Raw genomic sequence first — 25,118 nt, forward strand, 5'->3', positions numbered from 1 at the left:
GGCGTATTAGTGGCTTGGATAAGGTTAACCACCGCTGCATTTAGCAGCTGTTCCTGAAGGCTATCTTTGACTAGTGGACTCGAGGGAAGTTAAGAAAGTGGTTTGGTTGTTGTATACGTTTGTATACAGCGCATAGGCTTGATGCGCCTGCTCTGCCTTCTTTTTCTTTGGAAGGAGAAACGGCGCCACATAGAGGCCTTGAATATGTACCACAGCGTTTCTGCAGCCAATGCGTTTTTGCAATGAGTCAGTCATTAGAGAAGTTCCTGGAACGCTGGCAAGAAAAACGGAAGGGAAAATATCGTTTTCGTCCGTGTTGACAGGGCCTGAGTTTCCTCACTTTATAGGTAGAAGCAAATTGATGGGCTTCTACTTGAGTGGCGAATACAACAACATAGGGCTGGGCGATATATCGAATATATGCGATGTATCGCGAGATGTTCTCCAGGGGATGTATAAAATGCCCCTATCGCGAACATCGAATATAAATTGGCACGCAATGTTTCTTTTTGCCGCCGCCGGCATACTCGTTGTGCTTTCACGCGACGGGGCGACAAGATCTCATACAAAGTGAACGTAGAGACGCGTATCTGCCAATCAGCGTTCAACAGCGTGGCCACTGAGTGACATGTGTAACGTAACAGCCAACCAGCGTTCAACCGTCAAACTCGGTGCAGTGCAGTCCTGGGTGAACTGCAGCACGGAGGAGAAAGTGATTGTTGCCGTTTGCGACTCCCGGAGCTCTATATATAATAATATAATATAATTGTTTATATAATATCACGGCCAAAAGCTCTGTGTGCCTCCTGATGGCCGTAGCGTGGGGAGCTCTCATAGGGATTGGGCTTCTCGGGGTTTGTTTAACGCACAGCGTTCCCTTCTCTCGCTATTTCCGGTGGCTCTCTAAACACACTCACTCCCCCCGCCCATTGCGAGTCCACGAGATTCTCATGGACGCGCGTGTGTGACGTAGTCTGGAAGGCGGTGAGTGAGAACAGCGTGAGAGAAAAAAGGATGGAAACTGAAGATTTGGTTTTGAAAAAGAATAGCATTGGATCCGTCGTCTGGCAGTGTATATAGAATAATTATTATGCAAACAGTTCATAAATAATTAACGGTTTGAATAAATGCTGTGTTGGTAAATCTAACTTGCTGTGATTTTCCTTTTCTTATGTGCAAGTTCTAAATTGTTCCAATACAAAGCACTGATGAGTTTAAACAATATGTTGTTTCATGTAATCTACATGCAGATTTATATTTCAGGAATACTAGAATTATTACTGACGTAACATTATGCCAGACATGGTTGAATCGAGCATTGATGATGTGCTCTAGAGGAGATTCAAAATATATCGAGATATATATCGTGTATCGAGATATAGTAAAAAAATATCGAGATATTAATTTTGGCCCATATCGCCCAGCCCTACAACAACACCACATGGCGGTGTAATGATTAAGTAATGCTAGATTGACTTAAATATGAAATTAAACAGTACTTGTCACACATAAACACACCAGTAGGATACCATTGTTTGCAGGTTTTTGGCGGGTGATCAATGTGTGAAACAAAGATTGCCAAGCGTATATCAAAAAAAAAAAACACGAATACACAAAAGTTTTGTTTTCAGTGTAACAAGCTCTTTTTGGGTGTGGACAGGAGGCCAACACGCAGAGAAAAGCCTATGTTTTTATAAATACCCATATTATGTGTGAACAATTATAGTTTTTTATTCTTATTCATTCTCAACAGGTAACAGTCAGGTAGGTATTGATTTGTAGCTTATCCTGGTATACCGCAATGCATTTTCAGTTATCTAACTTTCTATGAGCTGTGTACGCCAGTAAACAGGGGTGAGGAGCTAGAAGAATAAGAACACCAAACGTAGAAGACAAGAATAACGTTTTTTTCAAATAATTTGACAAATGCAATATCCAACATGTAACTGAATCGGATATCCCTTTATCGGAAGTTTCTCCCCGTCTCTTGAACTTGTCGCTTAACCATGTTACTGAATACCCCCCCTCTCGCTCTCCTCTAACCCATGTCACTGAGGAACGTGCCCGCTCTCTCTCCTCTTAACCCATATCACTGAAGGTTCCTCCCTCTCCCTATCCTCTAACCCAGTGGTCAGCAACCTTTTCAACATGCAGTGCCAGTTTGACATTTTCTCGTTAATGAGGGTGCCTTAAGCAACAATATATAAAAAATTAAGCTGAATTATGACGAAGCGTCTAAAAACATTTCCAGAAGACCTGGAATTGTACTATTTTCATATAGTCCAGAATCATGCATCAACATTTTAAATGTTTTTTTTGTTGTTATATTTGCAACATAGGCTTACAAATTATAATTACATATGTCCCATCTTAAAACACCATTTTCAGAAACTCATTCAAAAACATATTTGCACTGTGAGAAATGTAATAAACGAGAATATTGGAACCATACACATCAAGATCTTTAAGACATGTACAGCTTTGCAAAACCATGTGAAGGCGATGCATACAGGCCACTTGCAACAATATTTTAAATATTTTCTTCTCCATTACTCACAACATAGGTTTATAAACTATTAATTGATCCCATTTCAGAAAAATGCTTTCTGTAACTAATTGAAACATAATTGCACTGGGAGGAAATGCCCAAAACAAAAAAAAATCGGTAGTAATGATTTTGCTGCCGCATTGTGCTGTGAATTTTTTTATATATATATATTATTATTATTATTATAAGGTTCGCCTCTTGCGAACCTCGACCCTACTTCATATTCCTCCCCTTGCAAGCCCGGCCCCCTACACCCCCCGTTGATTCCACTGTGGGGACGACATCGATGTCCGCATATAAAGCATTAAGTGTGAATCAACCTAAGGGTTGAATGTCCTGATAAACAAATGCGGCGAAAAGGTGGAGGACAAGGTCCAACGCTGTCCCTCTCGTTCATTTTGCTGTGACCGCAGATAGCACGGAGACTACCTGATCATCTTAAATGTTACTGCAACGACCAAGGACCAATGTGTGGTGGTGCGGGGGGGGTAGTATCATATATATATATACGCCATCGGTGACATCGGTGGGTTCATGTGTTAGCATCGTCGTTCTCGCTCCGTGTGTGTGTGTGTGTGTGTGTGTGTGTGTGTGTGTGTGTGTGTGTGTGTGTGTGTGTGTGTGTGTGTGTGTGTGTGTGTGTGTGTGTGTGTGTGTGTGTGTGTGTGTGTGTGTGTGTGTGTGTGTGTGTGTGTGTGTGTGAGTGAGAATGACAGGGAGAACGAGTGCTATGCAGAGATGAATGGACGGAACGATTTTTAGATTTCCAAATCGCGTTATTAAAAAAATATATATATAAAAAAAAATAATAATAATTAAACAAAAAAAAAGACAGAATCAATTCGTGGCGCTCGATGTTGATTCTGTGGCGCCGCGCCACACAATGGTCTATGTATGGGAAACACTGCATCATATATTTCGTTGCATTCACAACATCCGAAGCATCGATCGATGATAGATTGGAGCATGAGTTAGAGAGATGAAAAAACAAAGAAGAAAGGCGTCGCGAACGAGTATGTTACCAGAGAAAGAGATTGTCTTTTTTGCTTCATTTCCCATACAAAACACTGGGACAAATGTAGTCGATTTCTGTGTTTAACTGAGAAAACAGGGAGTGGAAGGCCGGGACCCTATAATGTTCAGCTAACTGTTGTAAATAATAATTAAAAAAAAATCTAGATACTCGTGCAGCTGTGAACTCATGTATTGTCATTTATTGTAAGATGTGTACTTTCATTATTATTAAAATATTTGTAACCATTTCAGCGAACACAAGGCAACACACTGATTATCAATTAGTGTGCCTCACAATGAAATGCAAAAGCAGACCGAAGCATCAACGACATGCCAACTCAAGTGGTGTGAGAATTCACGACTTTCTACTCCTCAATCACATATAAGGTCATTTAAATTTCCAACTGAGAAAATACTCCCTCAGGGGTAGTCTTTTTTCAGGAGATTTTCAGGATACCAATGACAGGATATGTTGTTCAAACACACGGCCCATCCTGAGAATATCAGGACTTGCGCGCATGTGTGAAGGCAGCTATTGTTACTTCATGTTGTAGCAGGCTCATGGGTGTGGGGTTTCCAAGCCAAGTTGAAAAAGAAACCACACAACACCGAGCAGTTCAAAGTCAATGGTCATTCATTAAGGGGTATTTACATCGAGAGGGGGAAGGTCAACTACCTCCTCAGTGTCCACAAACCGTAATCAGTCACTTTGTCCAGTATCCAGGGGGCAACGCAAGAAGGGTTCTCATCCAAAGCAGGTCGGTATGCGGTTGGGGATAATCAGACAGTCGAGGTCACGACATCTAATCAATGAAATTCAGTCACTCTCGGAATTACTCCCGGAAAGAACGATCCAAGATTTGAAGATCTGAGACGAACGGTTGGAAAAAGGTTAGACTAAAGAGATTCTTGAATTGACTTATAGAATGATTGCACCCATAATAGATAGATTTTTAAGTATTTGAAGCGGCTTAGGCAAAAAAAAAAATTTGTTTGGTTCCGGTTTCCGACCGACCCCGTCAATTTATGTGCGACCCAAATTATTTTATGAGCTTTATAAAAATAAAATAAAGCAAACTATATTATTTTTTTATGCAAACTATATTACGTTTTGGTACAGCACCTCTTCATTCTGTACCGGGATGAGCGAATTTTCTTGTTTTTAAATGAAAACAACCTACCCATCATTCGCTGCCGCTGGAAAAAATAAAATAAAAAAATAAAATAAATTCCCTACCTACCGATGACCTCAACTGACAACCAACAGGAACCAAACTTTTTTTATTTTTTAGGCCTTACAGGAAATTCAAGCAGAAGGATGCCCACAGGTAAACTGAATACATTGAGGTTTGAACACATTAGAATAACTGAAAGATTGATGGTTACACCCCAGTAGTTCGGTCTCAGTAGAGGTCAGAAGTCACACGAGAACTCAGTGATATCAGGCCTTGAAAACTAGCCAAAAGCAGGCATGAACAACACTTCAAAGGAAACAAGTTATCGTTAAAGGAAACTACAACACAGACTGCTTATCATTCAACCACGGGCCTCCTTCTTGCAACACGACAATAAACCACTACAAAGACGGTCTACAGGCACCTGGCAGTGTTTTGTGGTTCTCCATTAATGGGAAAAGATAGATACGCAAAACATAGTATACTAGCCTCGCCAAGCTCAATGCTGCTCGATAATATCTTCCTGTGTTTCAGTCCTGGCTACTTAACTCTCTTCACAACAGTGATACATCTATAAAAGAAACCATAAAACACTAATGGTTTACAGGAAATACTGCTGTCATCTTTACGATCACTGGTCCAATGTCGTTGGACCAGAAAGAGATTTGAATAATGAATCTATCTGGAGTATTTCACAGAACATTCAGACAAAATATCTAAGGAATCCATGTTTTCATCTCTGTCATGCATTTATGACAACATTTATCTCCAAAACATACACTTACGTAAGCAAATCTCACCCTTCTCGCCTTGGCCTACCCGCATGTGAAAACAAAATACTTTTCTCACGTCTGACAAGATTGACAGCTCTACTGTGTTCATGATGTGCCATGTTTTGCAAAGTTCTGAATTTCTTATGCAATAAATTCACTTTATTTAAATTATCCTCTCCTTGTTTATTTGCAACGCAATGACCACGCAGTTGCTCCGACGTATTCGTGAACCTTTATGACTCTGGTTTACGTGTGGCTATGCATGTCCGTGGTAAAAAGAGAACAAATAGTTGGTCTTTGTCTGTGCATGCCGTTACTTGACAAATCACAATCACTTGGTCTACAACTAGAAGTTTTGATCTTGATATGGTATGGATTCTAGCAACTTAACAGCTGACTACGACTCAAACATTGTGCAACAAAAACAGAAGATAGGTAGTTAGTTGGTCGTCGTTGTCCATTCTGTCCAAGTCTATGATGACCGAACACAAAACACATTTTTTTATGGATACTAGCAAGTAAAGACAAAGGTTACGGCTATGAAGGCAAAAGTTACATGTTTTGCCATTGATTTTTTACAAACAAAGTGTGTTGCCGGAAATGATGTGGTTAGCGGACCAATCACGGCACTTGCGGCTTTGTGGCCTCGACGCAAATTTAAAATTTTTGGGGAGGTGCACGTCCGGCCCTTGTGGTGGACGCTAGGAGGGTCTGCAAGGACGTAAGGGGTCCGTAACCCCCTTGAGTTGCGTCATCCTGGAACCATAAAGAGCCCTTAAGTGAACAAACATTAACATTAACATAACATTCGCCATCTGACCGAAGCCCACCGCGCCAATATACCTTCCCACGCGCCTTGTCCGTTGTTTGGTCAAACACTGCAGAATTTTACTCAAAAAAATATAATAATAATAATCAGCTTATAAAAGATACCACAGCTGTCATTGTGCTTCAGTGGGGAAGAAGATGCTCTACGACACTCACTCACTCACTAGAATAACTACTAGTTATTCTACTTCTTGAAATAGTTGCCATCCCAACATGCTGGGCATTTCGACACTCACATTATAAAGTCCTGAAATCCGAAACCATCCGGATGTGTTGCCCTGTCCACACTGATGAAAACACTCTTTTCCCCCGTTTTCCTTGGCAGCGTTTCAGGATTTTTTTCCGTAATGATGGAAAACGCATATAGCTGTATAAACGCTGTAGTATATATTTGAGGCCTATATGGGGCACTGTCTCTCCACCAAAACAAGAAGACGAGGCGGAGGACGCAAATCAAGCCTCCGTGCTCTATACAACATACAGTCCAGTGCCCTGCACTACGAGCCTCGATTTGTGGGTTAGCAAGGTATATTGCGCTCAAAGCCTGGGTTAGGGACCACTGATTGGCCAGAGAGTGACGCCACCGGACGAGACATGATGAGCCTGACCCTAACCCGACACCCGGCATCTTTAAATACTAGCATCAGCTTTCAGTCAACAATAGTGAATGCTTATTGAACACGGCAGGATCAGCGAGCAAGAACACGCCGTGGACCGTGACAGTGGTGGAGAATATCCAGTGTGTAGCCCTGTCTGTTTGGGAAAATCATAATCACAATTATTTGGTCAATATTGAAATCAAGATTATTCAAACGATTATTTTTGAGTTTGAAAACGTGCATTTATTCACCATGTCTCTCCACAAAAAAACGTTCTAACTGAGAACTTTGAAACTTCGCCTAAAAAGAATACACAAAATGGTCAAAAAGAAAATGTTCCAATCTAAAATGATATGCAGATACGTGTCCAGCTGTTATCTATATCGTGTCCAAGTCGATTATGTTAATTTTCTGATTGTTAGAAGCTAAAATCGAAGTTGCGATCAAAATTTGATTAATAGCCCAGCCCTAACGTCACTGCAGTTTCGCGCATGCGTGCTATGACGACCCGCCCACGTTGAGGAGGAACTTTATTCTAGATGTTAACACACCTGGAACCAAACCAAGTCGTGCCACGTTAAGTCGTGGCGAGTTGAGCTGGTACTGTCGGTGGAAAAGAGGCATATCCTTACTTCAGGACTGGGTAGTCTAACACTGGTTCATTTTAAAAGGTCCCATGACACGCCACCAGGTGTGAGTGTGATTAGCCTTACTAGCCGTTATCCGGCACACACCTAGGTGGTCATGCCCACTTGTGATGTCATAAGGGCCAGATTTTCAAAACGGCTTGTAAGGCTAATCACACTCACACCTGGTGGCGATAGGACCTTTAACCTAACTATCAAGAGTTTGGAGTACGGAGCAGTTCGGTGACATGCTCATGGGCAGTACAAAAATGTTGCCACTGTGAAATCAGTAAAGACCCAAGTTCAAGTGGAGCTTTGATTCTTCAACAACCCGTGTTGGGTTGCATACGTTTTCCCTTCCTGTACGTGGGTCAGTTTAGGATTCTTTAACTGCTATCTCTGGGCCACTTATTCACTTCAACCTTATCCATTAAATAATTTAGCTTCTACACTCTCACTGCTCCCTTTTAAAAAGGAAGTGTTCATCCACAGAGCAGAAGCTGAAGCAACGGCCCATCTGATTTCATCATTATTATAAATCAAGGTTCTCAAAGCACTTCACAATTGAAATGGTGTCTGATGGGGGACACCACTGTCCATCCACTGACCAGTGGGTATCCCCCACCTGGGCGATGCATGCCCATCACACACTAGGGCTTTGACTTTTGCCCAAAAATCATATTCGAAGTTTGTTTGTTTATTAATATTAATATTCAAATATTTATTAATAATATTTTGACCATTCAATGCCTTCAGTAAGACCTGGATTGGGCTTCGCGAGGTTTGTTTACCGGCGTTGCTATGGTTACCGGTCTTGCGTGTTCCAACGATTTATTAGGTTTCTAATAAATCGCTGTCTAATCAATACTTCATTCACTGCCTCTTCCGTGGTCATTACAATATTATGAATAGACTGTCGGGTTCTCCGACGTCTCTCCCTCTTGGCCTGCCCATAACAGGTTCGAATATTAAGGGCTGCCTAATATTCATTCGAATTTTGATTGAAGTTCGGAGTCAAAGCCCTATCACACACTGGCTGTCACAGTGGAGAGGTGAGGAGTCAAACTGTCAAACTAGAGACCGCGGGAGGATAGGGCGATAACGGGAGCACGTCACCTGGGTGAGCTGAGCACCCTTGCTCTTCCGATGAGGGACATAGGATCGTGTGTGACCACAGGGAGTCAGGACCGTGGCGTTAGGTCTCATCCAAAACGTGGGTCCTAAATATATCAAATTTAAAATACATATTGATATGCTCCGTATTTACGTATTGCCATTTTACACTGTCCTGTGCTTTCTGCTGTGATGCCAGAACATTCCATATCATCTTATGACTAATACACTATTGGTTTGACCTTGTCGCTGAATCAGATGTTTACTGCTGTGCTCGATCATGTTCATAATATCAAGTTAGTAATACATTATCTCTTAAAACACAGTACATATGTACCTAACACAGTACATCTGACACGGTATGTCCCTTTTCCTAGAGGAGCGTCATCCTTATTGAGCTCCTGGCCCACTGTGGCCCTCATGCCCTCTCCCATGGTGAAGGAGGTTTCCCTGTCCGGCTTTCAGTCTCCCCCCCGTTTCCGCCTGCAAGAACCACCTCCATGCCACAGGTACACACACACACACACACCCGCCCACACACACACACACACACTTAACACAAAATCCTTTGAAAGAGCTCAATGGTAATTAATTCCCAACAGCAAAGGTAACTTCTGCAGTTCTTCAGTGTAGCCTGCTAATACGTTCCAGGAAAAGGAAGAACGTGACAAATTAAACAAAGAGAAACGATTGGAGGACGTCCAAGAAGAACGCCAAACGTTTGCGGGACATTTACTTCAATAAATGAGGCTTTCGCCGTTGTCCAGAAATAGTTTGTTTTTAATCCCAGTCGCACGGACGTGAGGATTCTGTCGAGCAGTCAAAGGACGGCGTGGTGAGCTCCACCCTTTCGTCACCCTTTCAGACTGCTTGGTAACCAACGGAGGGGTACCGAAAATAGGAGTGGCTCAGCGCGCTTATTTGGGGACCATGCCCGACTTTTGGCAGGGCTAACGCCAATATATGCGGACCGAGCCACCACCGAACCGAAGGATGGAAACGCGAGATTCTGAAAACTAAAAAGGCATTCCTCCCGTCCTTTGTTCTCTGCTGTAATAAAATGTTTGCTTGAGTGCGAGTGTGTTAGTTAGTCTGTGTGTGTGTTTCAAAGCGAGTCAAACCGTTTCAGAAGCCCACCTGGTAGCGAGTTCTTTACGATAAGGCCACAAAACAAACAGCATTAGCATGATCCGCTGTGATCCGCTGTGCTACACTGGCTAACGCTATTAATGATGGCTACTCGTGGAAAATATGGAATTATATACAATCATATGGAACTTAACATTCACTTATCCAGCCCTGCTTGATGTTCACGATACTTGAGGATCTATCTGGGGTTCTCTACAAAAAAGTGACCTTTTGATTTTGATGGATTACAGTAAACAAGTTCATATTAGTGCTGAAAGATTGGGGAAATAATCTTATTGCGATTATTTTGCTCAGTATTGTGATTGCGATTTAGTATAACATTTTTCCAAAGTTTTTTAAAGTTCCATATGTTCTGTATTATTCACTAAACACAAGCAATAAATTATTCTATGTTATGACCAATACAACATTGGAAGCAGTCAACATATAAACTGCTCTTTCTTTTAGGCCAGGCCTATATGTCGAGATGAATTGATGCATGAATTGATTTAACATCTTTAATTAACTATTGAATTGTAAAAGAAAAATAAATACGAATCTTGCTGATCTCCAGTTAACAAATCCACCAAAGAAATAACATTAAAAAATTGTCTTTGCAGTTTGCATATTGCATTCTACAAAATATATGAGGCTCTTTTACAAGATCATGATGATGATGAAACACAAAAAAAGTTCACGCCAGTTCGATATTCCATGCAATTATTGGTGCAGGGTATTCCAATACTGGAACCATATCACAATATCCTGCCCTTTCGAAAGTACCCCATTTTATTAGTACCGGTGAATTAAGAAGAATGAGCCTTATTACCTATTATTTACATAATCTAATTAAATGTTATAAAAAACATTCATGATCAAAAAACAAGAAAGCACATAAACTAAAATGGTATTGCACTTCACGGTGATGAAGCTAGTAGTGCTCTAAATAGTAGTAGCAGTGACTGAACACAAACTACTCAATACACCATTGTGTAGGCCTGCGCTCCTGATTTTGTTTGCCATGGTATAGAGATTTAGGCACGTATCCTATCGCGGTCAAAATCTTTGTACTGTGACAACTGAATACATGCAATAAAATAATATATCCTTATATCCTTACTGGCAGGGGACGGAACTAAAAGAGCCCAGAGTATCAGCCATGAATTGACAGCAAGCTTGGTTCAACTGACTATCAGGTCCCGTCCAAACGGAACCGATTTTTTGGTGAAAACGCATAAGTCTTGTGCGTTTGGGCCGGCGGTCCAGAATGATCCAGCGTTTTTGGGTGCCCGAAAACACAAAAACTACTACACAATAGTTAGCTTCAAAACACTAACTGGGTGGTGGGAACTGAATGCGAAATGTACACATTCAGTTTCCTTCCCCAGAAGATGACCGCTATAGGAGAATAAGGCCAATGGACTCGATAGTCGAGTAGATCGATAGTAGGGCAACTATCCAATACTGCCAATGCTTTGTAATTGTGAATACAATGAGGCTGTATCTGAAACCAAAGTCAAAAAGCGATACATATTACATGCTTAATGATATATGCCTACTCTTTAGCATAATAGAATTTAAGTGTGATGCATTCAATAATTGATAAATATCATATCTGTTACATAACAGTACTGTATACAATACTTCCAATCTAACATGACTGAAATTAAATACTTCTTACAGTAGTGTAATGCAGTCCTACACCAACATTACAGTATGTTGAAGCGATATATAATGTCCTTAACCATCCATTATTAAATGTCAATACTTTGACAAGAGGTGTTCAGGAGGCAGCAAATTGTAAACGTCTTCCAGGTATTCGTATGAAAGAAATGAATATAATTGAATAAACAGCTTCCACAATGGGGCCTGAGAATAGAAATGTAAAGTTTAAAGCTCAATTACAAAAAAAAAAAAAGGTATGGCCTTATGGTATTAATCAAGGTATGGCCTTGATTAAAATTTCTGAAACTTCTGAGAAAACAATGGGCTTGTGAACCGGAGGGAAACGCTTGTCACAAACATATACAACACCAATTGGACTTGGATGCCAAACTGATTCTCTGCAGAATCATTCACGCTCTTTCAATATTAATCTCCATTTAGTCAAAGCGGTTGGTTTTAAGTGTTGTAACAGCTAAACTTACCAGCCAATTTGAAACAAACTGGACTTGCTGGAAGAGAGAAACAAATATCGACATTAACTTGTTATTATTTCCCTGGTGGCATTCATACGATTTCTTGAATGAAGCTAAACCAAGCTAGCTGTTGCTACAAACCACTCTGTCCTTAATATGAACCTACCAGGCTGGTGAAGTGGAAAACACGAAAAAAAAAAAAAAAAAAGACAGATAAGGGGGGGTGGGGGGGTGGAATAAATTGTTCCTTTCGCATCATTAACCACAGTTTCACTCCTATATTGAACAACCCGAGCCTCATGTTGACAGAGCCTTTACACCTTATAACGCACCTCATAACACACAGATGATGAGCCCAACTAAGGAGTTTTTTCCACACTTAATTTAAAACAGTACAGGGAACTCTGCTTGGCAGACTGATGTTAGAAAGCCATGCGAGACAAATTAATATATTCGGAAGGGGACTTATACAGACTAGCAGACATTGCATACGTTTATTCACAGACATTGTTGTTGTTAGGTTCACCTGGATGCTGCCCGTGTATGCCACTTGAGTAAAAATGTTTATGATTTGAAATACATTTTACAGAACACGAATACAAAGTATCCGAGTTGCCATCAAGTGATCTTAAGTCTGCAGACGGGAGCCAGGTGCTGCTTACAAAGAAAAGTTGCATGCATCTTGAGAAGCGTGCAGGCAGACTGCAGACATGGAAGTGGATGTTTCGCACTCTTGTTCCAACACTCGTGCCACATTTGATTGCCCATCGTTTAAAATACAGTTGAAATGTTGTCCTGCACCTCGCTCATAATTACGGTCTCCCAACGCAAACACATTTATCAAAGAGGAACATACTTGTTGGCTGGGTATGTAGCCTACATTCCCCTTGCTTACTGTGTCACGGCTTGCTGCAGTCTGCCGAAGGGCGACATCCACCCTAAAATATGCACCAACTTTGTGTTCCCCCTCCCGATTTGAGCAGACCAAAGACCCCCTCTTGGCAGTAAGCAAGCCCCTGAACTTTGCACGCCAGAAGAATGGGGTTATGCTAATGGTGGACCGTGTTTTTTCTCTCCCCCCCCTCAAGAACCTTCCAGACGACTGGAAGGAGCTGCTGTGTCGCCCCCAGAAGAACAGAATCATTATTTATGACAGACAGGCGGCGAGACGACCATGGGAGCCGTTTCTCTGGTACCGTGGAGCCTCGTGGATCACGACCAGTAACAAAGCCGCTTATAATGCACTTTTCCTCCGAAAAGAATCCCGGTGTACAACTGAAGGGCCCGGCGCCGCCATACACCCACCACTCTGGCACATAACCCAGCACGTATATCATGCTCCTACAAGCCAGCGGAAAACACACGCAAAATGAAGAGGAACAATGCCTAACACGGCCATAAATCACCGATAGAGGAAATATAGCGGGCACGTACAAATACCGTGGTAAGTTAAAGCAACTAACCTGTTTGGGTACAGTACAGCCCGCTGGATATTGGGTCGAATCCGAGTTAAATCCACTATCAGTAAAACAAAGAGGCGAAAATGTACGGCCAGTCCCGAAAGAGGCCGAAACAGCACTCATGGAGCGGTACGGAGCATGCGCGTTGGAGGTGGAGGGGGAGGTGTGTGAATGAGTGCATCAGCCCAACATGACTGTGTTTATGGAGTCTCATTCATTCATCCATCTGAGAGACTGTTCACACTGCGAGATAAAAATGTGTTTGATGGATGTATTGTTTCTAAAAAACCAAGATTCAACCAAACAGCCACAGATGTTCTAATCAGACCAGAATGTGGCATATTACAGTGTCTGGGATATATCATTAGGCCAAGGCAATTTAGTTTATACAGACGAGCTAAATCATTGGAAATAATAGGCCTATAGGAAAAATAAAGTATCGATTTGCTTGAAACACACTAGTCATTTGTTCTGAGTTAGTTGTTAAGGACTAAAATGATCAACAGTTGAAAAAACTTAAAGGGGAAGGGGTTAATATTCCTGGACAGACCCATGCCTCTCCCATCTGGGAAGCCGTCATACCGGCTTCATAGCTTCACACACCATCCAAGAGTCCGAATGTACAGGCTACGTCTTAGTGACGCCGCCGCCTGTACTATTCGGGTTACGGATTGGTTGGTAATGGAGAGAGATACCTCCCGCTGTACTGTTTGGATCCCTGATTTGTTAGCAGCGGATGGACGTACCTCCCACTGTACGTTCGGACCCTTGGATGGGAAAATTACCCTCGGATGTTGTGGTCGAACGAGTTCTACCATACCCACCCGACAAGTTGTCCAGAGGCGGACTCCAAAACAAAAACCAACAGTGCTGTGAAAAAGAAAACCTATTTGCAATGATCGCTTTCAAGTTTCCATTGTCCTACGGTGTGTCTTTAGCTACCCGAAGATCGACTGCTTCGCTATTGTTTTTTCCTATGTAAGGAGCGGAATCATGGACTATGAAGGAGAATTTCTGAACGACCCAAACGACAATGTCTCTGGTAACATTAAGCCTACAAGAGAGCTGATAACAAGGTCGATATTTAAAGTATACAAGAGACGATGGTTCGTTCTGTTGGTGTTGTGTCTTCTCAACAGTTCAAACGCTGCAGTAAGTAAGCCTTTCAAAAATATGGCAATGAATCAGAATAACGAAGGATCTGCCAAGCTTGACAATAACTGTATGTAGGCCTATATTATATTCTACAATACATGACAATTCTTTTTTATCCACGACTTTAAATCCGGGAGTATTAGAAAAATTAATATGCAAAGGCAAGTCAATACATTACAATGCCATGCAATACTATTACGCGATACAATACAATAGGCCTAGAATGGACGATAAACTTGCATAGGCTATGTGGGCTACTGTACTAGACAACAATAAAGAAAGATTTAGATTTAGTAAATTGTTTAAGGGTTAAGACATGTTATTATTTTTAACAACAAAGTGAAGGTATTACATGCTTATCAAAGCTCAAAGAAAATGTTATAAAAGAATCCTTGCGCTTGACAGGTTTCTGCTCTCTTATTCTGACAGGTAAACTCGTTGTAGGGCTACGGCAAGTTGGTTAACACTTTAGGTGTAATTAAAGGTGTAGTAGGCCTACTTATTTTGTCAATATTTTACAAGTTACTAGTCTGCGGTGTGTGCGTTAACCTCGAGTGCGTCAAAACACACACATCAAACTACTACATTTTGTTGCATTTTACATTCAAAGTGATGCAACTATGTAGAATACAATGATATGATGCACTTTAAATCCATCGCCAAAACTTGGACATGACTTTCACAATATGTCAAAACATTTAATAATCTTCGATGGTAAATGGTCTTGGCCTATATTGCATTATATTACATCAAATACGACTGCTTCATATGCAGAACAAAAGTTAAACTTTAAAAAACCAGGAAGAAGTGTAAATGTTTAACACGATTGAGGGTTTACAGTAATAAAGCCCCGCTTGTGTATTTCGGATGGAGCAGAGGTAAAACGTCGTCTGGGTGCGGACAGTGGTCGCATTCTGTCTCGGCGTCGAAGCCGATCGAGAATTATTCCTGTACACAATCAATTCTTTCATATGGCCCCCGAATTTCAGCAAAATAACTGTGTGTGTCACTATCACATACACGTTGTGCAGTTCAACCGCCCATAACCTGATTTTGAATCTATTCAGAGTTCCACTATTCTATTTGTTAGTTTGGGATCGAAATGAGAAAATCTTCTTTAAATATTGTGTTAATGTAGAATTGAATCCCTAAACCAGGCCAACTCGAATGTCTAAACCTTACTTCTGAAGATGTGTTGAGATCAATGTATCTTCCAAAGGCATGCTACATTTGTAGACGGTTACTTCATGATATCATCGTCTACTCTTTATTTCACACACATTGTTCTTTCACACGCTCCTCCGGTTCCATGTCGCTGCATCTCAAGTGGTGTGGATATATCTATTTTGGGGTATGAAGCTATTGTAGGGGAGCTTTGTATGCTGTTTTCAAGCCAGAGTCATGTGACACACATTCTTCGTATGTCGCCATCAGTTCGGTGGGTCACGCTAGCCTTTCCAACAATACTCTCAAATGTTTCTCTCGGGATAAAGGCTTTAAAACTGTTGAATATTGTAACCGGCTGCAATATATTCTCTTTATCCCGAGAGAAACATTTAGGCACCAACACACACACCCACACACTGATTAGTAGAACATTTACCGCTCGGTTTGACTCGCTGAAACACTCTCCTCTTTTCTACCAGCTATGGCTGACCTTCGCCCCGGTTGCCGACCAGTCCGCCCAGTACCTGCATGCCACTCTGGACCAGGTCAACTGGCTGTCCCTGGTCTACATGGTGGTGGCCATCCCCCTCAGCTTCGGGACCACCTGGATGATAGACAGCCTGGGCCTGCGCATCACGGTAAAAACAAAGGGCATTTCCGATGCATGATGTGTAGCTGGACTGAGCCCACCTGGCCTCAACACCAACATCTCCTTAAAGAGTATGTAGTTAGGGCACCTTGCTCAAGGATGGGACATTGGGGATCAAACCCGGAACCCAGGTTTGGCTGGGAGAACACTGAACACTCTACCTGCTACACTTTTCCCCTTTTTTCCACCTGTGGAGGTTAATCTTTAACAACCTGTGGTGTGAGTCATATTAAATCTGTAGCGTGAGTCCTTACAAACCAGTTGTTTTAGTCTTGATCCACCGTGGTGGGAGTTATCCTTACAAGCTCGTTGTGTGTTTACAATTACAATCAGGGCATTTAGCAGACGCTTTTATCCAACTCGACTTACATCAGTTAATACACACATTGACACACCGACGGCAGAGTCAACCATGCAAGGCGACAGCCAGCTCGTCAGGAGCAGTTAGGGTTAAGTGTCTTGCTCAGGGACACGTCAACACTCAGATAGATAGAGCTGGGGATCGAACTAGCAACCTTTCGGTTACAAGGCAACTGCTCTGCCTCCTGAGCTTAGCCGACCCAAGCAGCCCACGTGAGTGTGTGAGTCCCGACAGACCTATGGTGTTGGTCTTTACAAACCTGTTGGTTTTCGTCTGGATGAATCAATAGTATGAGTGCTTGTAACGCCTGTGATGTGACCACTGTGTATACAGCTGATCCTTGGCTCATGGCTCAACATGCTCGGGGCGCTGTTGAGGTTGTTCGGCACCTTTGAGAGCCTGGGTCTGAGCGACCCGTACCCCCTGGTGATGTCGGGACAGACGCTCTGCGCCATCGCTCAGCCCCTGGTCATCTTCGCGCCCACCAAGATGGCCGCCCTTTGGTTCTCGGAGAACCAACGGGCCACTGCCAACATGATCGCCTCCATGTGTAAATGATTACGTCTTTTAGTCTTTCTTTAGAATGGTGTAAGGATTAGCCTATCCGAAATATATGGACCGATATCACAATAGCAAAAAACAATTCCATCCCTTTTAAAGAACAGTACTTAGTGTATTAAATGGAAAGGGAGTCTCAAGTAAAGTGTACTATCTGGTTTGGCCTACCATGCCACTATATAACAGAATCATCTATGTGTTCACATGCATTTGATTATAGGAGTGATTATGGTTCCAGGTCAATGCAACACAAGGACCACGCAAACGCTTTGACGCAGTCGTGAACCTGTTTTGGTTCTGCGTCAGGTGTGAGATGGCGGACCAATCACAGCCCATGCTGTAACAACAATGTTACAATATTTGGGAGGTGCACGTCAGGCCCTTGCAGTGGACGCAAGGAGGGTCCGTAAGGACGTAAGGGGTCCCTAAACCCCCTTGCGTTGCGTCGACGTGGAACCATAATCATCCCTTAAGTCAGCAGAATTTAGCAGCTCAAATTTCCATAACAAGGCCTTCTATTTCCTCTCTGTTGTACTAAAATACTTAGATCTTTATTGCGGCACAAAAAAAAGGGAAGTGAAATCGGACCGAACGTGAGAGATATTTTGAGACACAGTCACCATTTCCGCCAATCTTGTTCCCCCTGGTTCCCTTTTCAGCCAATCCTGTCGGGCTGCTGTTTGCTAACATTCTCTCACCTTTGATTGTCACTACCAACGACAGAATCCCTCTTCTGGTGAGTTACCCAGTTGACAGTATTGGTACCAAGGTATGTACCAATACACCCGGTACCAATATGTTCTAGTGTATAAGAGTGTGGAGAACAATACTTGATGACAATAAAGTTGGAGACATTTAACTTTTAACTAATAAACCTACAACTGGTCCACTCTTACTTAAGCGCCAACAAACCCTATGGCAATACACTCCTGTTTAAGAATTTACTCTAGCAAGGATTAAAAAAATATTGGACATAGTGGCAGGGCATGATGATTAACTATGCAATGATGACCATCGTTCGCCATCGTACATTCATTATTATTTCTCCCCTAGATGCTGGTGTATGCTATCCCAGCATGCCTGGTCTGTTTCCTGGCAACTGTGGGTTTAAGGAGTAGTGGACCCCCTACGCCCCCCTCTGCCAGCGCAGAGTCTTCCACCTCTGAGCCTTTCATCCAGGGCCTCAAACTGGTAAGCATGCCTCCAAACCATTCCTCCAGGGCCTCCAACTGGTAAACACACCTCAGAACCCTTCAAACAGCGCCTCAAACTGGTAAACACCTCAGAACCTGTCAGACAGGACCTCCAACTGGTAAACACACCTCAGAACCCTCCAGACAGGACCTCCAACTGGTAAACACACCTCAGAACCCTCCAGAAAGGACCTCCAACTGGTAAACACTACTCAGGACCTCTCATACAGAACCTCAAACAGGTAAGTGGAGAGATAGACGGATAGAGAGACAGACTTGTATCGAGACGGACGGATGGATAGAGAGAGAGGTATAGAGACAGGCAGAGCCTCAAACTTGTAAAGAGAGAAACAGAGAGGTACAGCAGAAGAGAAATGGAGGGACAAATGAAAAATAAAGACCTAAACGTAGGCAGGCAGGCAGGCGATTATAGGTTATATAGACAACCTATGAACGGACCAAAAGATTGACGGAAGCAAGCGAAAAGAAGGCAGGAATTTGGCAGTAAGTCTACTTAAAGTCTTTATTGTTCTTTAACTGACCCTACTACCAGGGAACTGACCCTACATGTCCTTGAGGTCACTGTGGTTCTCTGATCTCTGTCTGCTCTGTTTTCTCCCAGCTATTGAGAAACCGGCCCTACCTAGTACTGTTGGTGTGCTTCGGCTGTGGTATCGCCGTCTTTACCTGCTTCTCCTCCCTGCTGGAACAGATCCTGTGCGTGCGTGGCTACAGCAACGTAAGAACGCTTCAAAGCCCATTATGATGTGTCCTCAGGAATATGGAAAAGACCTTTTAAAAGGCGAGAACGGATTAAGATTTCGTTATTATTATTATTATTATTTATTATTATATATTATTATTATTTCGTTATTATTATTTAGTATTATTTCGTTATTATTATTATTATTATTATTATTATTATTATTATATATTATTATTATTTCGTTATTATTATTAGGGGTCCTACGAAAAACGTAGGAACCCTATTGTAATCGTTAATATTATTATTATTTTGAACCTAAATCTCTGGCTCTTTATGGTTATAAAAATGGGCAGGCTTGTAGAACTCGGGCAATTTGTAAGGGAATCAAAAGATGGGACAGAATAACACACAGGTGGCGCTATAACAAGGCCTGGAAGTTCAGCATTTCATCAGTCTGCCGTTGCCACTAGGAAGGCTCAATATGCATGGAACTTGTTATGCATGCACCATTTGTGATGATGAACAACTTTCAAATCTCAACCCATACGGTCAGACCATTTGGATTTGATGCATTGGCTACAACTTGACGAAACACCCACGCATAAACTGCTTTGATGCCGAAAGTGGTAAAGTGACCGTGTGACTATATGGAGTTATTCGGTTTTTGACAAGTTTTCATGTTTGGGTTGTCTTATAATAATAATAATAATAATAATAATAACCTGGATGTCATTACCAGATGATGTTTGTCGTGACACCTTGAAATAAACAGAAAATGCACCTCTTTTTGTATTCATAAAATGTTGACGTAATGATTATTATAATAAGATGTGCAAGGTTACAGACCAATTCTAGCACTTGGTGAATCTAAATATATCGTAGGCTAGATTTCCTTTTTATCTGCCAGATTTGATGGCAGCATTCATTATTCCAAAGCCCTGCGTCAACGATACTACCACACTCTTTCAGATATGCAAATCAAGCCAATTGCCAACGTGAAAACGATGAAGTCCCAAAGAGGCTAACTCTTATTTCCAAGCCTGAACTATAAAAACACAATGTGTGGGGCATGAATGGAGATGTTTTAGTTCCAGGGAGGCAAGCTCTTATTTTGAAGCCTGACCTGTAGACGCGCCGTGGTGTGTGTGTGGCAGTTCTTCGCAGGGCTGTGCGGTTCTCTCTTCATCGTGTTCGGTGTGGTCGGCGCGGGGGTCCTGGGCCTTTTTGTGGACAAGACCAAGATGTTCACGGAGGTCACCAAGGTCAACATGGCGCTCAGCGCGCTGGCCTGCATCGCCTTCGCTGTGGTGAGTCGGTCTCTGTTGTCACTGCGTGTCAACTGCCGGGCATTGACGTGTCATACAAGTGGGATGCAAACAACGTTTTGTGGCGTATTCCAGTGGTCAGCGGATGGATTGGAAAGGGTTTAGGTAGTCGATTAGAGGCGGTTAGGTTGAAGTTTATTAAGTTGGAGATGGTTAAGCTCAGGTATATTCAACCGAAGATAGTTACATTTAGGTGGATTAGTAGTGGTTAATCTCAGGTCATTGGAGAGAGCAAAGCACTTTAAGTCTGTCTTTGTCTCTCTCTCTCCCCGTCTGTCTCTCTCTACCTTTCCGTCTCTCAGGTCTCTCAGATGCGTCAGCAGGAAGTGGCTGTGGCGGCTGCCTGCTCCCTCTTCGGTCTGTTTGGTTTCGCGATCTACCCCATTGCCATGGAGCTGTGTGTGGAGTGCACCTATCCGGTCGGCGAGGCCACGTCCACGGGCCTCATCTTCATATCAGGGTACCGTGCACAAACGGCCACTCTACCGTGCATAAAAAGCAGCAAAAAAAAAAGAAGATTCTAGTAGCGACCGGCTCACTCTCCTCATTCTGTTTGCAGACAGGTGCAGTCAGTCGTCCTGATGGTGGCACTGCAGGCGTTGACCAGGCCTCTGGCGGACTCCCCCTTCTCCACCTGCTCTATCGGGGGAGACCCCGCACTCAGCTGGAGGGGTACGGATCATTCACTAGTTTACTGTTCAGTCATTCAGCAGGCCCTTTTATCCAATTCACTTGCATCGAAGGGGATAAGGATGCTGTCTACGAGTCCAGCCCAAAGATTCTGGGCGTTTAAACCCAGAAGCTCTTTCTGGGATCTTTACTTCCGTACACGCACACGCACACACAAAAATGTATTCAAACTTTATCACTAACTCTTCATTTAATGTGTTTCCAACCATTCATTTACTCCATTTAGACCAACCTGGTCTCACAGGAATCCGTGAAATGACTACGGACGAATAACGCTTAACTCAAAACCCGGGGTGGTCTCACTGAAACACTTAAATTGTCCTTGTGTCCACGGAAGTTGCTCCAATGCAAGTAAATGACAATGATATTCCGTGGCACACACACAGATTCCCGTTTCAATCTGTGTGTGCCACATTTGACCACAGCGGGGGCTTAACTCAAAATCCGTGGTGGTCTGACGGAATCACTTAAATTGTCTGTGATGTGGCCACGGAATTTGCTCCAATGCAAGTAAATATGTAAATATGCAAGTAAATATATTCCGTGGCTCACACACGGTTATCGGCGTGTTTCCGTGATGTGGCCACGGATTTCGAGTTAAGCGTCCGACCGTAGTCATTTCACGGATTCCTGTGAGACCATGTTGATTTAGACGTTTGAACTCTGTTCCAATCTTTTCACTTCATTTAAGCCATTCCACATTTTACGTCTTAAACTATGTGGCTTCACTAAAACAGCACTGACTGCATTTTCTGCAGGAAACGCATTTTCTAGTTTCAGTTTGCAAGTCGTCTCGCAATGCCAGGCTATGACAATACCCCAATGTCTTTCTCTCTTGGCAGTGTCTGTTCTGGTGATGGCAGGTGTGTTTGCAGCGCTGAGCTGCCTCTTCATCATCATCTTCAACTCCCCGTACCGCAGGATCCTGGCTGAGGCCAAGGCAGCCCAGAGTGGCCGGCCCAGCTTCAAGGCGGACTGCATAGACACCATTAGCCAGGCCGTGTGTCAGGGAACACTAGAACCCAGCATTGGGACAAAAGAAAATGAAGAACTAGATCCAGGGAAAGACCAGCCAACTTTGTGACCAAGAGCCACAGTGAAACTTTAAGAATCAGAGAACTACGGCTGTGGACTGTCGGAGCCATGAGCAGCACAGGGACAAAGGTTCTAGGACTGGAGAAAATACACGGAACAAAGACCAAGAACGTGGACCAAGAAGGTTTGTTTCTTCATGCCACTTTGAAACGCCAAAGCCAAGTAAATACACTGTATATGATTTTACTTGAAGTTGTTCAACTGATAGTACATAGTTCTTTTAAATGGGCCTTCAGGGACTGACTTCCTGCCAAGTGTATGAGTATTGGTTTAAATCTATTCAGTTTTAGGGTTCCGAACCAACCAAATTGCATCAAGGAGGATAATTCGCTAAAATGAGGCCAGAAGCTTGTTTTTATCAGCCAGGTGCAGTGCCTGTGGTGCGTTGTCTGGACTTCTCCTTCTTCACCTGAGGCACATTTTGCGCAATTCATCCTTACCTCGGATCACGTCTTCATCCCTGCACCCGTCTTCAACTACTGTCAGAACATGAGATGATGTACAACAGAAATCCAAGAAGTCTTAAATGGTACATAATCTGAACTGTCCCTGAATAATGTATAATAATGTAACTGTTTTCCCATGAACAGAACAGTTTGGTACATCTGGGATGAGGCAATGGGACATGAAGGTCAATGGCAGAGGAAGATTTGTTTTCTATCTCTCTGATAGTAAATCTACTGTTATGTCATCTTCTGGCTGTATGTACGGCTCCTGTATGATGTGTTGTGTGCTTCATTCCTATGAACATGTTATTTCAAGTGTTTTTCTTATTTTCTATGAAACTTTTAACAGGTCAAGAATTCTAATTTTCTATTTTTTTATGCTAATAGCAGAATTCCAACTTGGTCTCACAGGAATCCGTGAAATGACTACGGTCGGACGCTTAACTCGAAATCCGTGGCCACATCACGGAAACACGCCGATATCCGTGTGTGAGCCACGGAATAACAGTGTCATTTACTTGCATTGGAGCAAATTCCGTGGCCACATCACGGACAATTGAAGTGATTCCGTCAGACCACCACGGATTTTGAGTTAAGCCCCCGCTGTGGTCAAATGTGGCACACACAGATTGAAACGGGAGCACACACACAGATTGAAACGGGAATCTGTGTTCCGTGCACACAAGGACAATTTAAGTGTTTCGCTCGTTGAAACGGGGATCCGTGTGTGAGCCACGGAACATCAGCGTCATTAACTTGCATTGGAGCGAATTCCGTGGCCACATCACGGAAATCGGCGTGTTTCCGTGATGTGTCCACGGATTTCAAGTTATTCGTCCGTAGTCATTTCACGGATTCCTGTGAGACCAGGTTGCAGAATTCACACATCCCAAACCACTTAATATTAAAAGATTGAATTGGGAAATCTGCCTGTTTACCAGACAGGAGGGCCTTTGTCTATATCGTATATAATTTCTCGGATGCCTGTCTCATCTTTAAGGTACTTGGTGAGCTTGCTCCACCACCACTGTGCCAGTTCATAAAACGGATAAGGGCAATAGAGTAACCAGAGCAACCATCAGAGGGGACTGCATAGTACAGTAAAGACGAAGCCAGATTGGACACACAGCCATCTCAATCAGACCCAACAATTATTGGAAGAGTCAGCCCAATGAAATAAGGGAATGTAACGAGCATACAACTTTGAAAAACAAACCCAAAATGTTGGTATAAAACCATAGACCAAAGGCTTAAATCCATGAATATAATTTCCATTATTTTCTTTCTGTATTCATACTGTATCCTTACTGTGTGTTGCTAAATATGTGGAGGGTGTAGTGTGAGGTGTACAATGTCTGCGTCTGTTTGAGGGTTGGTTTATGTATTTAATTTAAATTACAATTTGATCTTTTATCGTTTTTTGTATTTTAGGGTGCTTTTTATGACCTGGCTTGGGCCAACAGATGGAAATTAGCATTTGCAGCTAACTCTGGCTAATTTATAACTAAATAAAGTAATATAATTACAAAAAGAAGTACACTTGGAAGTGAATATTACCATGGATCATGTACCATCAATGTCATGTCATATATCATCAAAGAGCATATTCCTCCACCAGGTGTGATTAGTTACAGGCCATTTAAAACTCTTCCCTCTTGTGTCATCACTATACTGCAATTAGGACCAAACTGTTTCAACCTCACATTGATAGTTGTTTAATGTGGCATTGTACTACTACTCTGTACATTGTCAAATGAAAACTCTTTCTAATCTCGATACTGTACTCCTATGATGGCTGTAGTAGGACAAATACTCGGATAACTTTGTACTCTTGGTTGATTGAGTGTCATGCCCTTATAGGGAAAATAAAAAATAGTATCCTATCATACTGTTTAAATGTCATACTATGTTATTTTTATCTTAATGAATAAAGAAATCAAAATATTGTGAAAGATTACATTTCATCATTGCTACTTTTTTATACATTTCCATGTCTTATCATACCTTGTGATTCCACATAAGACTATTCCATAGCTTAAACTAATTTGACAATTTGATTTTCTTGACCGTCATGTAAACGCAATGAGTCAGTGCGTTTACATGACACTCAAGAAAATCGAATTATTGGCTCCTTATTCAATAATTGAACTCAAAGTGTGGCGAAACAGTATATACTTTGTTTTTGTATGTAAACACTCACCGCAGATTACATATCCAGAAAGCCTTTACTTGCCGATAGCGGAACAATGCGCGTGGATACACAGCCAATGTCTAGTGCTGGGAGCGCATCCGTTCTGATATACATATATATATATATATTTCGCCACACTATTTGAGTTAAACGAGCACGGTTGTGTCTCGTAAGGAACCA

General features: G+C 42.3%; 2 protein-coding genes across 3 annotated transcripts in view; one reads left to right on the forward strand and one right to left on the reverse strand.

Annotated features, from left to right (window-relative positions):
• The window catches only part of LOC132466613 (polycomb group RING finger protein 3), a 33,657-nt gene extending 20,108 nt beyond the window's left edge, over positions 1-13,549 (reverse strand). Inside the window, exon 1 of the mRNA XM_060063877.1 lies at positions 13,406-13,549. The gene's annotated coding sequence lies outside the window, so the exon portion shown is untranslated. The remainder of the gene's footprint in view (positions 1-13,405) is intronic.
• Positions 13,550-14,137: 588 nt separating this feature from the next.
• Positions 14,138-23,397, forward strand: slc49a3 (solute carrier family 49 member 3). 2 transcript variants are annotated; one of them, XM_060063876.1, is made up of 10 exons: positions 14,138-14,554; positions 16,204-16,362; positions 17,068-17,284; positions 17,952-18,028; positions 18,346-18,483; positions 19,108-19,224; positions 20,346-20,498; positions 20,819-20,976; positions 21,076-21,188; positions 22,128-23,397. In XM_060063876.1, exons 1-10 carry the CDS (start codon positions 14,396-14,398, stop codon positions 22,187-22,189), a joined length of 1,353 nt encoding a protein of 450 aa, XP_059919859.1. In that variant the 5' UTR covers positions 14,138-14,395; the 3' UTR covers positions 22,190-23,397. The 2 variants fall into 2 exon arrangements, with proteins under 2 accessions (XP_059919859.1, XP_059919858.1); XM_060063875.1 differs by having other exon boundaries at positions 14,151-14,554; positions 22,049-23,396.
• Positions 23,398-25,118: the final 1,721 nt, after the last annotated feature.

This window comes from Gadus macrocephalus, chromosome 10, assembly GCF_031168955.1.
Source record: "Gadus macrocephalus chromosome 10, ASM3116895v1".
Lineage (NCBI taxonomy): Eukaryota > Metazoa > Chordata > Actinopteri > Gadiformes > Gadidae > Gadus > Gadus macrocephalus.